General features: G+C 27.8%; 4 protein-coding genes across 4 annotated transcripts; 2 read left to right on the forward strand and 2 right to left on the reverse strand.

Moving 5' to 3' along the window:
- Window positions 1-481: 481 nt before the first annotated feature.
- On the forward strand, window positions 482-887 carry OCT59_024396 (uncharacterized protein; the record flags this gene model as incomplete). Its single annotated transcript, XM_025327181.1, has 2 exons — window positions 482-630; window positions 719-887. 2 exons carry the CDS (start codon window positions 482-484, stop codon window positions 885-887), a joined length of 318 nt encoding a protein of 105 aa, XP_025172560.1.
- Window positions 888-2,091: 1,204 nt separating this feature from the next.
- Window positions 2,092-4,392, reverse strand: OCT59_024397 (uncharacterized protein; the record flags this gene model as incomplete). The annotated part of the gene is made up of 5 exons (XM_025332390.2): window positions 2,092-3,218; window positions 3,299-3,656; window positions 3,724-3,902; window positions 3,993-4,065; window positions 4,147-4,392. The coding sequence occupies 5 exons, from the start codon at window positions 4,390-4,392 to the stop codon at window positions 2,092-2,094; spliced, it is 1,983 nt and encodes a 660-aa protein (XP_025172559.1).
- Window positions 4,393-7,840: 3,448 nt separating this feature from the next.
- On the forward strand, window positions 7,841-8,131 carry OCT59_024398 (uncharacterized protein; the record flags this gene model as incomplete). The annotated part of the gene is made up of 1 exon (XM_025327180.2): window positions 7,841-8,131. The coding sequence occupies one exon, from the start codon at window positions 7,841-7,843 to the stop codon at window positions 8,129-8,131; it is 291 nt and encodes a 96-aa protein (XP_025172558.2).
- Window positions 8,132-11,381: 3,250 nt separating this feature from the next.
- On the reverse strand, window positions 11,382-14,833 carry OCT59_024399 (uncharacterized protein; the record flags this gene model as incomplete). Its single annotated transcript, XM_066135407.1, has 7 exons — window positions 11,382-11,870; window positions 11,984-12,405; window positions 12,472-12,874; window positions 12,965-13,149; window positions 13,226-14,082; window positions 14,167-14,491; window positions 14,563-14,833. 7 exons carry the CDS (start codon window positions 14,831-14,833, stop codon window positions 11,382-11,384), a joined length of 2,952 nt encoding a protein of 983 aa, XP_065991432.1.
- Window positions 14,834-17,738: the final 2,905 nt, after the last annotated feature.

Raw genomic sequence — 17,738 nt, forward strand, 5'->3', positions numbered from 1 at the left:
CGATTCTAAACGTTTTTCCGATATATTTAGATTAATAAAATGTTCACAGTAGCAACAAACAAATGAGATTAAAAAGAAATGATTCTTCAAAATAGTTACATAGCGGTACAGTAGTTATTAGTCGATTTAGATAGAGTATTATTATTTTTTCGTGTAACAATTGGTATAAGAATTAATAACGTACCCAAAAATTACTATTTTTTTTTTTTCGTCGGAAATTTTTTTTTAAAAACCATTTTTTTTTTTATTAAAAATACGAAGTCAACACTTAAATTTCCTATAAAATTTTTTAAGGATGCTACAAAATACAAAATACAAAATTTGGATTCATATGTAATGAAAAGACATATTAGCATAGCAAGCACACATTTCTTTTAAATTATAGATATATTTATATCAGTTCCATCATTATAAAATATAAAATAGCGAAATTAGAAGGTAATATAACAATTTTGCAATATATTTATAAGTATTTATTGAAATGTTAGTTTCTATAGATGAAGAAAAGTATTCGCTTGTTCTTGAATATGCGGACTGTGGAACATTAGGAAAATATCTAAGGGACGATACTATGACTTTTAATTGGGAGAACCAATTAAGATTACAAGTGCGATTTTATGGTTACATGATGTTAAGGGAATCCGTACATGGGGATCTGGTAAATAAAATATTTTGTGTTATCTTACTATATTACGTAATTAACATATTCTTTTTTTAGCATCCCAATAATAGCTTTAATACACCAAGATGCAATAAAATTGTCAGATTTTTGTCGTTCATTTGAAAAAGGAAAGGGCTGTAATGATACTGGAGTATATGGTGTAATACCCTATGTGGACTCCAACATGCTTAATCGAGAAATTTTTATAAGATATTCTGGGAATTAGCAAGTCGCTCATCACCTTTCAATTATGAAACGAGAAACTATCACACTTCTCCTATGTTGGATATTCTTAGTGGTTAAGAGAAGAACCGATTCCAAACACGAATATTAAATTTATTAAACTTTATCAACGTAAGTACAGTTTGCTATAAGTCACTCAGACACATATAAAAATAGGGAAGTACACCATGTGATGAAACAATACACGTGATTTTTCGTGCATTTTACACTAGGAACGTTATAATTTAAACTCAAATGTGATTTTACTAATGGTAAAATTTTAAATTTCCAATGTAGTTTATTTAAAATACAAATTCAAAAAAATTCCAAATTTTTAATTTAACTTGTCCTTAATTAAGTTCACGATTGACTTTTGATTGACTTTTGGCGAAACAACACTAAATCTTAATTGATGCCGCAGTAATTTAACTATCATTCACGTGTTTCGATTTTAAGTATTTTCATTAATTAAAATATCGTATGATAGAAAAAACATTGCGAAGAATGAGTTGAATTTATTATCTACAAGAGGTGAGTTTTAATATGTTGTGTGGAATGAATCTTTGATTATTATAGGTAACCCTATTTTCTATAATCTTTTGATTAAACTATTACACCCTCGTGTGCTTCTTCATTAATATCCTTATCGTAAGTTACATTGTTATGTAGTTTAATTCCCTTTGTTTCCATATCTTTACGCAATTCTTCATATATAAGAAAAATTTTTTCCGACATATTAAAAATTCGATTTCAATAATTATCGACTGAGGTTAAATAACAAAATAGTGTAAACTTTAGATAGAGCTTATAAAAGGTTATTACCGCTTTTTTTTTAAAATTCATGATCTTTATTACGAAGCAGGATTCTGCATTACTTTATATTTAACATCACTACTTTCATATACCCAAAAATTATAGCCCTTGAGTAGCATTAGTTTTACAAAATAAATTTTATCCTGTCTTGTTTATTTATTAAAAGATGTATACCGAAGGATGCAAACTTTGGCTATAAAATGCAAAATTTTCATATATAATGAAAGTCATTTTAGCACAGCAAGCATACATTTTTTATAAACGTATGTTAATTGCATTGTTACAAAATATAAAAATAGTAAAAATTTTTAATAAATTATTTATTGTTCATATTTTTTCTGTTCAAGTAAATATATTCATTATCTTATAAAATATACCGTAATTGATTTACAATTTTACGATTTTAGTGAAAGAATTTCAAAATATTTTTTTTGTGCTTTTTGATATCCTTGTTTGGCGGATTTTTCATACCAATAAATCGCTTTATCTATGTCTTTTGTAATTCCATTTCCACTTTCATACATCAAAGCAAGATTAGATTGTGCTATCATGTCTCCTAAATTTGCTGATTTTTGATATAATTTAAATGCTTTTTGCTTGTCAATTTTAGTTCCAAAACCATTAAAATAACAATATCCTAACGTTGTCATTCCACTTGAATTTCCCCCTTCGACTGATTGCTTAACTAATTCAAAAGCTTTATTATGATCTTTTATGACACCCTCTCCATTTAAATAACAAAGACCTAAATCATGTATGGCTATCATATTTCCATTATTGGCAGCTTTTTCATACCAATAAATACCCTTTATTAAGTCTTTTTCAATGCCTACTCCTTTCATATAATAATAACCAATTTGAAATTTTCCATATGTGAAATTTTTATTAGCCACTTTTTCAAAATATTTAAAAGCTAGTTCATCATTTTTTGTAGTTCCATAACCATATTGATAACATATACCAACAAAAGATTGTGCTGATATATTATTTTTTTCTGATGCATTAATAAATAAATTAAATGCTTTCTCATAATTTCTGCTTGTCTCAATTCCATAAAAATTAAAATATCCAAGTAAAAAAATGGAATTTGAATTATTTTGATTATTTGATAACCAATTATAAATTTCTTGTGAATTTGTATTATGGTTATTAAAATATTCAATAACTTGCTCTTTTAACAATTCTTCTCCAACTCCTTTATTTAATAATTTAAAAACTAAATCAATTATTTCATCAGCTATTATGTTAAAATCTTTTTGAGTTGGAATATTTTCTTGTTTACTTGACATTACTATAGGATCAAATTCTTTAGTATCCATTTTGTCAAAATTTTGGATAAGCTGAGATAATTCTCCTTGTGATTCTGAATTATTGGTACTTAAAGGTGGTGCTTCATTGATTTCTTGCTCATTTGATAATTGAGGATTTTCCGTTATTATATCTGTTTTTGTAATTAAAGCCTTTAACCAATCAACAACTTGATATATGGTAGGACGATTATCTGGTTCACCATCCCAACATTCTGAAAAATACGGTAAATATAATTTGAGATTAATTAAAAATAATATTAAAATTAAAAACTAAATTTAAAATATTACTTACTAGTATAAATTGTTACATATTCCTCAGGTGTTTCAGGAACAATAGTTTCTCTATGGCCTTGTGAAATATCCAAAATTAAACTAACATCATATTGTCCATCTTCAGCATCAAAAGGAGGTCGGCCACTAGATAATTCCCATAATAATACGCCAATACTGTAAATATCACTTTTTTCATTTAATGAGTATATTTGTGTTTGGTTATTATTATTTCTTTTCCTGCTAAAGCTTTTTGGATCAACATAAGGGACCAACCCAAATACTTTGGATTGAAAATTGGATGATGCTCCAATTCGTCTTGATAATCCAAAGTCCGCCAATTTGATCGTGTTTTGATGGACTAATATATTGCCAGAGTGCTATTAAAAGTATATATTAAATAAGTATATACAAATATAAAATTACCAACAATAATAAATAAATTACCAAATCACGATGGACAATCCCCTCATTATGTAAGCAAGATACAGCGCTAGCCAACTGATACGCCATAAGGTACTTATCATCCCAAGTAAGTTTACTAAAGTTTTTTTTCAAATAACTTCGGAGACTACCACTGTCGGCGTATTCCATTACTAGCATATAATTGTTATTAATATGATTTTCTAAGGAATAAAGGGAATAAGTAATCATTAAAAAAATATTTTTATTAATAAATTTGGTACATTTATTATTAAGGTAGAAATTAATAATACCTGATTCAAATTTTGTTATTCCATGACAACGAATAATATTATCATGGAAATCGACTTCACGTTGAATTCTTAGCTAAATAAATTTCAAATTTTTTTAAAAAATAAATATAATATTAAAAATCGCAAATAAAAAAAATTCTTGTACATTAATTACCTCACGAACAATTTCTTTAACGGTGAGATTGTTAAGATTAAAAAAAGACTTTAACGCAAAATATTTATCCAAATTTTTCCAATTTGCACGATAAACTTTTCCAAAACCCCCGGTACCAATTTCTTGAAAGTTATTAAATTCGTCATATTTGTAATATTTTAATTGATTTTTGTCAATAGTTTCTTCAATCCAATTTATCCATTCATTTTTATTCTCAGTATCATGCATTTTGATATTTTCAGACATATTGAATTTAAAAAAATATAAATTGAACGGTAAAGGTTTGTATTTAACTTTAATTAATTTTTTTTTTTTCTCCGATTTATATTCTCACAATATCACTAGTATCACCAAACAAATAAGTCGTCAATCATTCGATATTTTCAACCGCAGTACTGAACTAAGCCGAAAAATTCAGCCGAAGGCGCAGTAAATTTTCGGCTCAGCCGAAAATCGATCTTGAATAATTTGAACTAACCCTATCCGTAATCTTTGTAAATAATAATTTGGAAAATAACAAAATCTAAGCAATTTCATGTTTTAACATGGAATAAAAAAACACGGTACAAATTTTTTAGAGGGAAACGTAAAGTCTTTAAAGTCCTATTCACAGAAAAATCAAGCTAATTCTCTCTAATTGAAAAGTATTATAAGAGTATTGTAAGCGAAATTAAATTTTATTTGCTCATAAAAAAATGAATGTTATATATAGTATGCCAAATACTGTTTCTCCAAACTTTGAATATTACCAGTTAAAATTTAGTACTCAATAGTTACAATGTTACATGATCACACGTGACAAAATGACAAAATCTTAAGCTTAATTTCTTAATCCAATAGCTAAATTACATTTTTTGCTAAATATCCAACATATCATACAACATTTTTCAAGATGTATACCGAAGATGTAACTGTAGAATTATAAATACTGTATAAAATGCAAAATTTTGACTTCATATGTAATGAAAGACCTAGTAACACAGCAAAGCAAATGACGGATTTTTCATACCAATAAATCGCTTTATCTAAATCTTTTGTAATTCCTTTTTCATATTCGTACAATAAAACCAGGATAATATTGTGCTGTCATATTTCCTAAATTTACGTGAAAAGATAAATTCCATTTAGTTCCTTTATTGATTTATTATAACGACTATTCCGTTTTCATTTGAAAGATTCCTATTTGATACTGACATATTATCGATTTTTTTGTATTCATTTTAACAAAATTTTGAATAAGTTGAGATGATTCTCCTTGTGACTATTAAATGAACCTCATTAAGTTCTTACTCATTTGATTTCTGTTATTATACCTGTTTTAGTAATCAATGCTTTTACTGCTTGATACTATAATAGGACGATTATCCGGCTCACCATCCCAACATTTCTAATGTAATTTAAGTAATATAACCAAATAATTTCAAATTTATTTACTAGTGTAAATTTTTAAATAAATCCAACAAAGTGGCTAGATTTACTTTTAATTCGACTCAAACGTACTACTGTACGTGATTGTTTTTTTAATGGCAAATACAGTACAAATACGATTAAATAAATGGAAATACTTGTGTTCTATTTTACATACATGTTTTATATAATAAACGTTCAAAAAATTTTTTTTGAGTGAATATTACTAAATAAATTAATAACAATATGAGATTAGGTAATGTAAAATGACTTTGGTAAAAGTTTTATTGTAATTGTGAAGGCAGTGAAACATTATTACCGACATCAGTTTTTTGGACTAATACGATGATGTATTTAAAAATTAATATATATTACCAATCAAAGAACTGTATATAATTTAATTAGTAAGACGAAGTCACAAATATTTTAGTTTTAAAATTAAAAGTACGACTAATAGTATAATAATATGACAAAACTATAAAATTGTCATCCAATAGTTTTATTCCATTATATTTTAGGGAGCCGTTCAAAATCCCGACAATCAGAATCCCACTACAACACAAACCCAATGCTCACAATCCTGACACTTACTATCTTGACACGCTATTTTTTTTTCTTATTACTTTTTTTTTAATTTATACGTAACGGTAATGTTATTGTAATTTTCTCAAAAAGGATATGTGGTTACGGATTTTCAGGTCGGAATTGTGTCGCAGGCTCGTAGCCCGTGTTTTGTAGTAGTCGGGATTTCGTGGTAAATCCGTTGTATAAAATAGGAATTACACCCCCAAAAAAAATGTCACAAGTTCCTTATAAATTATTAATTCTATGTCGATCATTAGTAATTTTTTTCTGATACCCGGTTTTCATTTCTTTAATAATGCTCTTTATGTAAACCCGTTCAACATCAACATATTTTAATACATAATATTTATCCCAAAGTTTCAAATAGTTTGTTTTTTACCTTTTATTTGACTCCACGCCAGATTCCCATTTTCAACGAATTAACGTAAAATAATATAAATAAAGATGAATTAAACTATATAAAGTATGTTGAAAGTATGTTTCATAAATAGACTTTCCTTAATCATACATCAAATAAAGTATACTGTAAGCCACGCGCTTTCATTCTTTATGAATTTTAAACGCTTAGATAAGGTAAAGACCTGGTTAAGAACTGAGATCCTATCTATTAAAAGTTTATCATATATTATTTATTATCTCCTCCTCAAAATGGTACTCATGGATATCAGTAGTCCTGTGATAGGACAGATTGGTTATGAGACACGTAATTTTTATGCGTGGAGCAACTGGAGCATAGCAAGGCCGTAGTACTTTATCATGATGTCTTCTAAATGTGGTTAACGCAAGGCTAATAAATTACATTAGGATTTTTTTTTTTAAATATCATATTAAGTGATATTCCACAAGACTACATATTTTTAAGGCGTACACATTCTCACCCTTAGAATATTTTTAGCAGATTTATACCAATGTCCTTTAAATTAGTATTAGGCAAAAAAGGAAACAATTTTCATTAATCGGCAAGATATAAAATTTACCATAACTTTAAAATATTGGGGTTTAGACTTTAGATAACTAAATTTAGATCAAATATATTTTGCTAAACATACTGTATATAGTAAAAGAAAATATTGGCATTACCTATCAAATATATTAGAACATGATTAATTTAGTATTGATTTATTGATTTGCATTTAATCGAATTAAACTTTACCTTTGTCACATTCTTAACTTTTATTGTAAATCATTAAATAATTAATAAAACTTTTAGTTTAAATGATATGTTTATCATTTAAATCATATGTCAATTTTCAAATCATTTTCCAAACATTGTTTAGAAATCCATACTAAAAAAAAAAATCTTTTTTAATTATTTAAAAAATTCGTTACAGATGATCATAAACATTTCTCATTCATACTAATTCGAGTTACACACAATAAAAATTTCGAATTTTAATAAGGGGATATCGGGACTCGGGGATATATATTAGGTAGAATCGAGTTGGTCCGGCTCAAATACTTTGTTTTTTTTTTCAAAAAAAAAAAAAAATATTAATAATAATTGTATTTTATTATTATTAAATTGAATCAAAAAAAGATAATAACTTGAGAATACCCTTTTACACCATCATAAAGAAATATGCATTTTATGCCAAGTCTATTTAATAAATTACGAACAATATCTCATAAATATTTATTACTTTTTTTGTTAAACACATTCTTTAATTATAATTTATCATTATGTGAAACACACATAACTTCAATGATTCATAGTAGCAAGACTAGTAGTATTGACACGATATTTAGTGTTGACACGAAGATTGGTGTTAGTACAAAGCTTGTTCTTGTCAAGGAGACTGTTATTAGTACAGGATCCGTTATTAGTAAGGCGACTCACCTTAATCCTGTAGGATCCAAACAAGTTAAAGGATTAGGGACTGAAACAATAATCGGAATAATAGCTGCATCAATAACTGTAGGAATAGCATTATTATTTTTATGTGGAAGTAAAGTTGATAATAACAAAAATATCAAAAACAAAAGCAAAGTATAATTTATTATTATCATATATTTTATTATCATATATTTTATTAATTAGATCAAAGCCGATCGGCAACCATGGATTTTTACAATTATCATTATTCTTATTTATAATTTAATTTATTGTATTCATTGATAATGGATTTAATAGTTTTTTTTTTTTTTTGTACTCGCGGTTGCAAATCTTTATGTGAAAATCACAAGTGATCTGTTATGAATTATTTTAAAGTTTTGTTAAGATTTACATTTATTCCATCCCTGGTAATTGACGGATAAAATAACAGCTAAAATTGGAGCGAATTAAGCATATTAGCCCATATTTGATATTACCCAAACTGATCTACAAACCTAATAAGTTTAGTAATTACAACAGCAAAACGGCTAGTCGGGTAATTAAAATAATACTTTAATTAAATTTTAATATAACATAATTACATTATATAGTATATACAATTATACTTTATTATACTTTATACTACGCCATCACAATAAAAATTTTCAATTGTCCACTATATTTCGAATTTTGTAATTTTTGTTGTAAACGAAAGTTTGCTCTTTTTTTTTTTAATGGACCAAACAGTTTCTAAAGGAAACTACCTTTGTGATATCGTAATTTTTTTTTTTTTTTACAAACCAAAAATTGAGGAAAATTATGACATATATAATCAATTTGAAAAAAAAAAGAACTAGTCGAGCTTTGTACCTGCCGCTTCTTAAACCATTACATTTTATTGGATCGCATTAATTTCACCAACAATCATCTTTCCGATAAACGTATTACCGACAGGGTCTTTTCATAGACAAATGTTTGCCAACGATCATCTACCGACAAGGGAATTTAGGATAGATTAGGTAAGGAAATTAGGGTTAAACAGAGTCCTGTCGGTGAAACGTTTGACGGTCTCCTCTGTCAGACCTCTGATACGAGTAAAATTGTACTCGAGTCTTTTAAATTCAAAAAAAAAAATTTCTTGCTAATTTTACTCAAGAATTCAAGCTTTATTGTTGCTTAATAACGAATCAATACACCCATTATCTATCGATCTATTTATATTATTACACACAGTATATAACAGGCGAATAAATATATATCTATATAGGCAATAAAAAACTTGATATGAATATTATTCTATAATTGTTATACACAACTTACACCTTGAGAAATCATTATTATAAATTTTAAAGATTGGCTTTGCATTTCAGTAGATTTGTATTTTGTAGCTGTGATTACTATGATACCGGAACAATACAAATGAATTATGACGTAATTGAAGAAAATTCACGAGAAATTGAGAAAGAATTAATTATATAAAATTTCGTACAGTACTTGCAGATTATATAAACATGAAGACTGTTAAATTATAAATAATTACCTATCTAATTTTATGAATTGGTCCATAAGATGGAGTTCATAAATGTCCAAAGAGTTTCCCATAATTTATTAATAATTGGTATAGTAGATATGGTAGAAAATGATTAATTAGTCAGGATTAAGAAATATTCGCGTGAATTCCCTTGATGCTTATTTACAAGTTTAAAACCTGATTATTCTAATTATTATGATATGGAAGACGTTGTTCTTACAGCTTGTTCCATATCGAATATTAAAAATCTTTATCAATCATTAGGCCCGATCATTGGCACCTGTATCCTTCAATTGCTCGTCCACGTTGTGTCGGACGAGTCAAGCGAAAAAAACTAATGGAATTGATTCAAAATAAAGCTTATATTTACGTCTTGTGACTTCCTAGAAGCTTTCCATTACTATTTAATATTGAGATACAGAAAGCATAAAGAGATTACAATTTTTTTTTTCACTTGACTCCCAACCCGCTAATATTGATAAAAACTGGTCACCCGTGTAATGCCAAAACTTTAATCCTCGAAAGGAGACTCGTGCCGAAGCCCGGGTAAAGTAATGGTATTTGCTACCCAAATGTGGCTGGCAAATGAGCAGGACACGTGTGACGTCGATTTTGACAAGAGATTCTTCATTAATTTACGAATTATGGAGTTGAAATAAACTGATAAGTTATCAGAAAATTACTGTAAATCTTTCCATAGATATTTGAATAATCTTATAATCTGAAAAAATTAAAGTCTGACCACCGCTTGATGATAACTCATCATAACTGGCTTTCGATAAAACTCGACACTATCCTTTCACGTTTAACAAATCTATTGATATAAACTTACAAAATTTTTACCATGATTACAGCGCGATAGTAAATAATCAAAAAGTTTGCTCTTTAATAATTTGGAATCATGAAAATTTTAGGTAGATCGATCCATGTAATTCCACATGGAATTCCATAAATCCTACGAGGATGAAAATACACCGTGTTCTGTCACAGGGTATATGTGGATTTTTTGCAAAAAAGAATGTTACCTATTTTACTACCTTTTAGTATGATATTGATGAAATCGAGATAGAAGAAGCAATTTATTTCATTTATCTAACGAATCGAATTATTATTTTTTTTTCCTCAAAAAAAAAAAAAAAATTTGGTCTAGTCATTTCAGTGTTCGGAAATGATCTGGTTATTTGACCATTTAAATGGTTTATGAAATCATTCGTCATTATTCATAATCCATTTGGTCATTTCAATCATTTGATAATACTTATCACATAAATAATCATGTGACTATAATTAAAAAATAATGAATGTAGTGTAGGCAAAAATCATAATGCTGGCCAAAATTCAATGACCAAGGTCAATTGTCATTTGTCATTTGAATCATTTGGTCATTTCAAGTCATTTGCTGAACACTGAGTCATTTGTTTTTTAACAACTAAAAAAAACCCAAAAAAAAACACGCAAAATTTTCAAAACATTTTAATAAGACTTAATCGTGCGGTCTCTAATTTTTTCAGCATCCTAATACGTATTAAATTTTACCATAATTAACCTTTTAGTTCTATTATTAAAATAATTCTTCCAAACGTTTATTCCCGTTAATAGATATTCTATTTCGTAATTGGGAATCATTATGATGGGTCGTGATGTATTAATTCAACGAACCTTCACTATATCTCGTTATCTATTGAATTGTACATTTATTTTATTGTTTCTTATTAAAAACAGATAAATGCACGAAACGTGGGAAAAGAAAACAAATTGTAATTCACAGTCTATGATTAAAATCCAAATCAAAAAAAAAAAAGTATAAAAAAATGTTCCAAAAAAAAAAAATCCATAAAGACCAAATGACCAAAAAAACAAAAGAAAAATAAAATCTTCTTAAAATGAAGAATAAAATGATTAAGTATCTTTAGTGTCTACAGTATCTACATACTTCCAACCTCTTAATGTTTCTTTATCTTCTACCAATTGCCATGTTTTCCAATAATGTGAATCAAGTTTCATTGTTACAACGTCTGTAACATCATTACTATTAATAATTTTTATACGTACATATCCACCATTATCATCATCTTCTTCTTCAACTGTTTCTTTCATTTCGTTCTCATATGCATGTATTGCCTCTATAAATGTATCTAAATCTTTCACTTTCCTTTCTTGTATTTCAACAATCCAAACTCCTGGTACTAAAGAAACGTATGCTGGTGAACCACATATCGTATGTGATACGTATACGCCCACTGGCACATTTTTAACTTGTTCCAACACCGCCTTATATGGTTCTTGTATAAGTGCACCTGACCATCCTACAATTCGCGTTGTCTCTTTTCCATTGCATGGTGTTGTTGCTATTTTAAAATTCTTTTCTTCTCTATCACGTAATATTAGCTAAAATAAAAATAAATTGATGAATTTTAAATTTTAATTATGAAAATAAAAAAAAAAAATTCATAAATACAAAACAATATATTTTCGAAACGAAAAATTATAATAATATTTACCAGATCAACTTCTTTTGAATAATATATAGCTGCGGGTAAATCAGCCATTTTTGTTATAATTTTATCATTAATCGTTAAAACAATATCTCCTACTTTTAATAATTTTCCTGCAGGACTTGCTGAATCAAGTATATTTATTATACTTAATAAATTATGTCTTGAATTTTTTGATGATTCAATTTTTTTAACCCAATCATCCGATAATCCATAATTTTTTGCTTCTACTAATCTTATTGTTCTAAATTCTACATCAAGATTATATAATATTGGTTCTTCACCATTTTTAAGTGATATCATAGTCGGTTTAATTAAAGATATTGGAAATCCTTTTATAAATGAAATTTCTTCCCAATTATCATTTTGTGAAGAATAAGTTAACCATAACCCTTGTACTTTTCCATCTTCTTCGCATAACACACCACCTAATCCAAAGAATAAAAATAATTAATTAAATAATTAAACAAAAATATAACTTATTATATAAATACCTAATAAATCTATCGGATAATCCACTCTAATTTCATCAACATTCATAGCTCTCCATCTTGGAGGACTACATTTTTTTGTGATAACATCTTTAATATTCATTACGGCGGTTTTCTTAATTGTAGGTTTATGATTCTCATAAATTCCTATAGAATAAACCTCATCACCTTGTTCTAAATCCTTATCACTTAATTCAATCGCTCTGATAGGAGTATTCTCCAATAATGTTTTGTCATATGTAATGAATGCACAATTATATATTGGGTGAAGATAAACTAATTTTCCAGGTATCATAATACTATTAGCAAAAGTAATAAAAATATCGCCAATATTAACTGGTACTGTATATCGATCACATACAATTAAAGGTGGTTCAGTAGATACTATCAACCCCGTACCATTAGACTATTATAACATCACATTATTTAAAAAAAAAAAAAAAAAATGGTTAACAAATCAAAAAAAGAAAAATAATATTGATTTTTGATCATTTACCTCTAAATACCTTAATCCATCAACATTATGCGGGAAAAAACAATTAATAAAAACAAATGAAGGCCAAATTTTTCCAACAGGTTGTAATAGTTCATTAAAAGTTTGAAATTGTGCTGTAACAGGTTCATATGATTGAATGGATACAGGAGGTGGCATTTTCTCATAATTCCATAACCCATTAGTATCTTCATTAAAGCAATTATTTTTTATTTGTCAGATATAACATCCAAAAAGGGAATGTGGATTTTTAAATAGACATACCATCACGGATAGCTACTTGAAATTTATTCCAATGTCGATCTATAAATGCGATCTCAACCATTTCCTTATGAATATTTTGTAAATGATAAAATTTTAATGGTACTCTAGCACCATCAGGTAAAGTTTTCACAGCTTCAATAAATGCGTCCAAATTTGGTGTGGGAATATTATTAATACTAATAAGTATATATCCATTTGTGGCTACATATGTACCTCCAACAGGTTGTGAATAAGAATGAGCGAGCTGATATGATAATTCATTAACAATCTCACCGCTAACCTCAACAAAACGATTTGGTGTTATGGAATGAAGATCCTGAATTTTTATACTAACATCCATCTGAGTTTTACCACGACATATTGTTAATTCTATATTCTCACCAACTGAATCATCAATTATTGAAAATAAATGTGTAAAATTGGTTATAATATTTTTATTTGCACAAATAACAATATCACCGGGTACAAGCAACCCATCAGCCGGTCCTTTTGGTAGGACAATACGAACGACCAATAAACCAGTTTCTTCTGGAAATTTTTCTCGAATTTCTTGTTCAATATTTGCCTTAAGACCCAAATGTCGAAGTTCATCATAAGGTGTATATTCAAATTCTGTTTGTAAAGTTCCACGAGGAACTTGTTTCCCTTCTTGAAGATATTTAAGCGCTCTTTTTACTCTATCTAAAGGAAGATAAAAACTGGATGATGCTATGCTTTCGCCGCCTGCGTTGAGAGCAACGGCGTTACCTTCAATATCAATTACAGGACTACCTGATGATCCACCACTAGTTCCAGATGCTGCTTGAAAATAAAATGTATTAAAATCATTATATTCTCCAATACCATATTCTGGAGCTCTAATTAAAATTAATTATCGGTATAAAAAAAAACTAATTTCGTTAATGATGATGATGATAAAAATATTTATCAACTAAACTTGCCTTCTATCAAGTCTTGCTAAAGTACCAGATAAAATTGATAAAATTTCTCCATTATCATTTCCAGCAACTCTTATTTCTATCCCTATTTTAGCCTTTTCTGGACTAAGTGGAATTTGTTCTAATTCCATGAATTTAATTTTAGATGGATCAAATCTAAAAAATCCAAAATCATGTACTGGATCACGATAAATTGGTTGTAATTCTACTTCTTCATAATCTCTAAAAACAGCTTGAGCAACGATGGGCCCCGGAGACACAACGTGACGATTTGATAAAATAATTCCTCTCTCTTTATCAACAACAAATCCTGTTGCCGAATATCCGCCTAAAAAAAAAAAAATAATTCATTAAAAATAATTCTCATTTTTTTTAAAAAAAAAAAAATTAATTAATTACCAGATGGTTCGGTATCAAAGGTTCTCACATGATTGGCCTTAATAGATACGATGGCTTTTATAGCTTTTTCCAATGTGGTTTCCCAAGAAGGTGCTTCAGTTGATTTTTGTACACTTCCACGTAATTTTATTTTTCTCAATGTTTTAAAATTCAACATTTTCTTCAGCGCAATCTTCTGTGATCTCGGATTATCATGATGTATTTCATTATCACTCATTTGTTCACGGGTTGTCGCAGTTGGAGGATTTGATTTAAAATTTTCAAAGGACATGAGATATTAATTAAATGTTGAACAAACAATTTTATTAAGTAATCAAAAAAAAAAAACTTCTTTCAAAAAGTCGATATCAAGATTTATTATTTTTGATAAAATGAATGAAAGAAAAAGGAAAGAAATAAAAAAAAAGTAACAAATAAATTTATGATATTACTTTGTCCTATTTTCTTTCAAAATAGTATTATTCTATAGTTTATTTACTGATCAGAAGTGCATAAATGCAATAAATGCAGTATTTATATAGATTTATATCTAGGATCTACGTAAAAAGTTCAATCACTTGACCTTTTGTACCCCTGATGAGTTTAACAAGAATAATTAATCAAGTGATCAACTTATTCCAAAATTAGTAAAAGTAATAAGCAGATTAAAATGTAACAACATAATAAAATTTGCATAAAACAAACAAAGAACCTTAAGACCCTTGTGAAAGCTTCCATAATTAGTTAATATGAATGGATTATTTTTACGTAAATAATGTACTCACAAATAAATTGTAATACTGGAATATAAATATTATTTTATATTCCATTAATATTCTAGACGGCGGATTGACAATGGATGAGTCGTACAAATTACGTTTACTGCCAATGCGACTTGTAGAATGAGTTTCCTTTTTTACTTTAAACTTATAGTAAATGGTTAGGAATGGTTAATAAATTAAATGATCACAAATATATCACAAAAAAGGGAGATTGTATGATGATAGAAATACAGTATTTAAAAAAAAAGTTTGATCCAATTTGTTGTCATTTGCAAAAAAACTTTCTCATCCAATTTTTTGTCAATTCAAAAAAACTAAAATTCGAGAAAAAGTTGTAAAATATGGCAAATTAATATTGTAAATTATTATTAAAGAGATTTTTTGGTAACTTATAAGCCATTTATATTTATTAACGTTCCGATATAAAAATTAAATAATAAACGAAACGTTTAAAACGGTTCAAACGTTTCGTTGAATGGCCATTATGATACAATTAAAATGTTCGAAACAAGTAGAATTTCGAACTGAATTTATTTTAACTTACTAATATATCCAACTTTCCTTCGTTTCCTTCATATTATTTGATAAAACGAAGGAATCAAACCTTCGGTTTTTGGATTTATTATATCCGGTTCGTTCGTTTTATTTGAATTTTAATTCGAATTGGGGGAACCGGATTTTAATCCTAAGGTCGAATAACGATTCCAACCTTTAGGAACAAATCTTTCTAATTCAATATTTTGGTAAAAACGCAACAAATAATAAAATGGAATCTAATGATTTAATGATTCTGGTTAAATAATTTAAGTTACTAACAGAAAAGCATTGATAATAGTAATAATAATAGGACACGAAATATATAATATAAAGGTCAGGAAGCCAAAAAATTTTAACTACACATTCAAGGAACTGAAAATTTTCATGATTTTTTTGGCTGGTTACCGTACGCAAACTCAAACTTAACCTTTTTATGTATATTTCGAGGTTTTATAAAAATAAATAATCTTAATGCCAATAACAATAGAGCTTTTCAGGGCTTCGCTTCAGAGGAAATTCGCTAGCGGCATATTGATAGAAGTGAAACTTAAATTCAAAATGATCAACATATAAAAGTAATGACATACGAAATCTTTTGTTTATATAACATGGTTTCAGTTTATTTCGCGTCATACTCAATATTAGTTATTTTTAATAATTTATGAACATTAAAAATAATGATGTATCTGAAACATACAACTTAAAAGGGGTTTAAGTTCCTGCTTTTATAAAAAAAAAAGATGGAATTTAAATTTTATTAAACTATGCAAAATGCAGTTAATGCAGTTAATGCCAAAACAAATAAAATAGTTTGTTTCTCATTAGTAAATAATTAGTAATAAGTCATAACAGTGTCACGAGTCACGATAAAATTTTAGATAAACAATATTCTCAAGGAAACTGGTTAAACTTTGTTATTTACTTTTATGAGAAACTAACTATCTGGCAATAACAAAAAAATTTTATAGAAAAGTTGCTGAGATTATTGAATTATTAATGTTGTATATAAAGTATAGTAATTATTAATAAAAAGTACGATGCAAAAAAATTAGTGTCGTGAAATATTGATGATATTGGTTTCGCGAGAAAATATTGGCGGACCTGCAGTGGGGACTGTGACAAAAAGAATGATTAAAAAACAATATAATAAGTCGCATAAACCCCTGAACTACATGTTGTATCCAAGGGATGGCTCATGTTATTCCAGATATAAGATATAACGACCGAAACTCCCCGAAGGTCGTAATTTTTAATTCGATTTCAAACATTTTAAGTTTTAATTTCAATGTAAGTTAGTTTAGTATTTCGAATGACATAGTGGTCTAACAATTGTGTATGCAAATTTATCCATGTGAGTTACTAGGAAACACAACATTGCCAATAAAAAAAAGACAAAATCCGGGGAATAATGCTAGAATAGTAGCAATAGTAAGCGATGAGATTGGATAGATCTCACGATTGCAAGGCTAAGCCTTCTCCAGAGTTAGTTAGTGCACTAGCGGACGTTACATCTGTATTTACAACGCCAATAGCCCTGTTCAATTTCGGTCAATTGCATTTTTCGGCCATATGCAAAATAAACTATCCTATTAGTGAAACACGTTCGACCGAAATAAAACCACAATTTTTATGAGTCAAAAGGACAAATGTTTCATGTTTTACGCAAAAAAATTAGACAAATCAACCTGGCCAAAAAATGCAATCGACCGGGATTGCACAGGGCTAACATGCATGTTTTTTCTAAATAGGGGTTTATGAAAGTTCGCTGTAGATTTGACATACATTACTGATTTTGTGACATGGAGGTACAGTTTTAATCACTAATAATGGGTACATTAATTGGATTGGTCGTTGAATTGAATGGGATTGGATTCTTGT

Source organism: Rhizophagus irregularis, chromosome 4 (genome assembly GCF_026210795.1).
Source record: "Rhizophagus irregularis chromosome 4, complete sequence".
Classification (NCBI taxonomy): Eukaryota; Fungi; Glomeromycota; class Glomeromycetes; order Glomerales; family Glomeraceae; genus Rhizophagus; species Rhizophagus irregularis.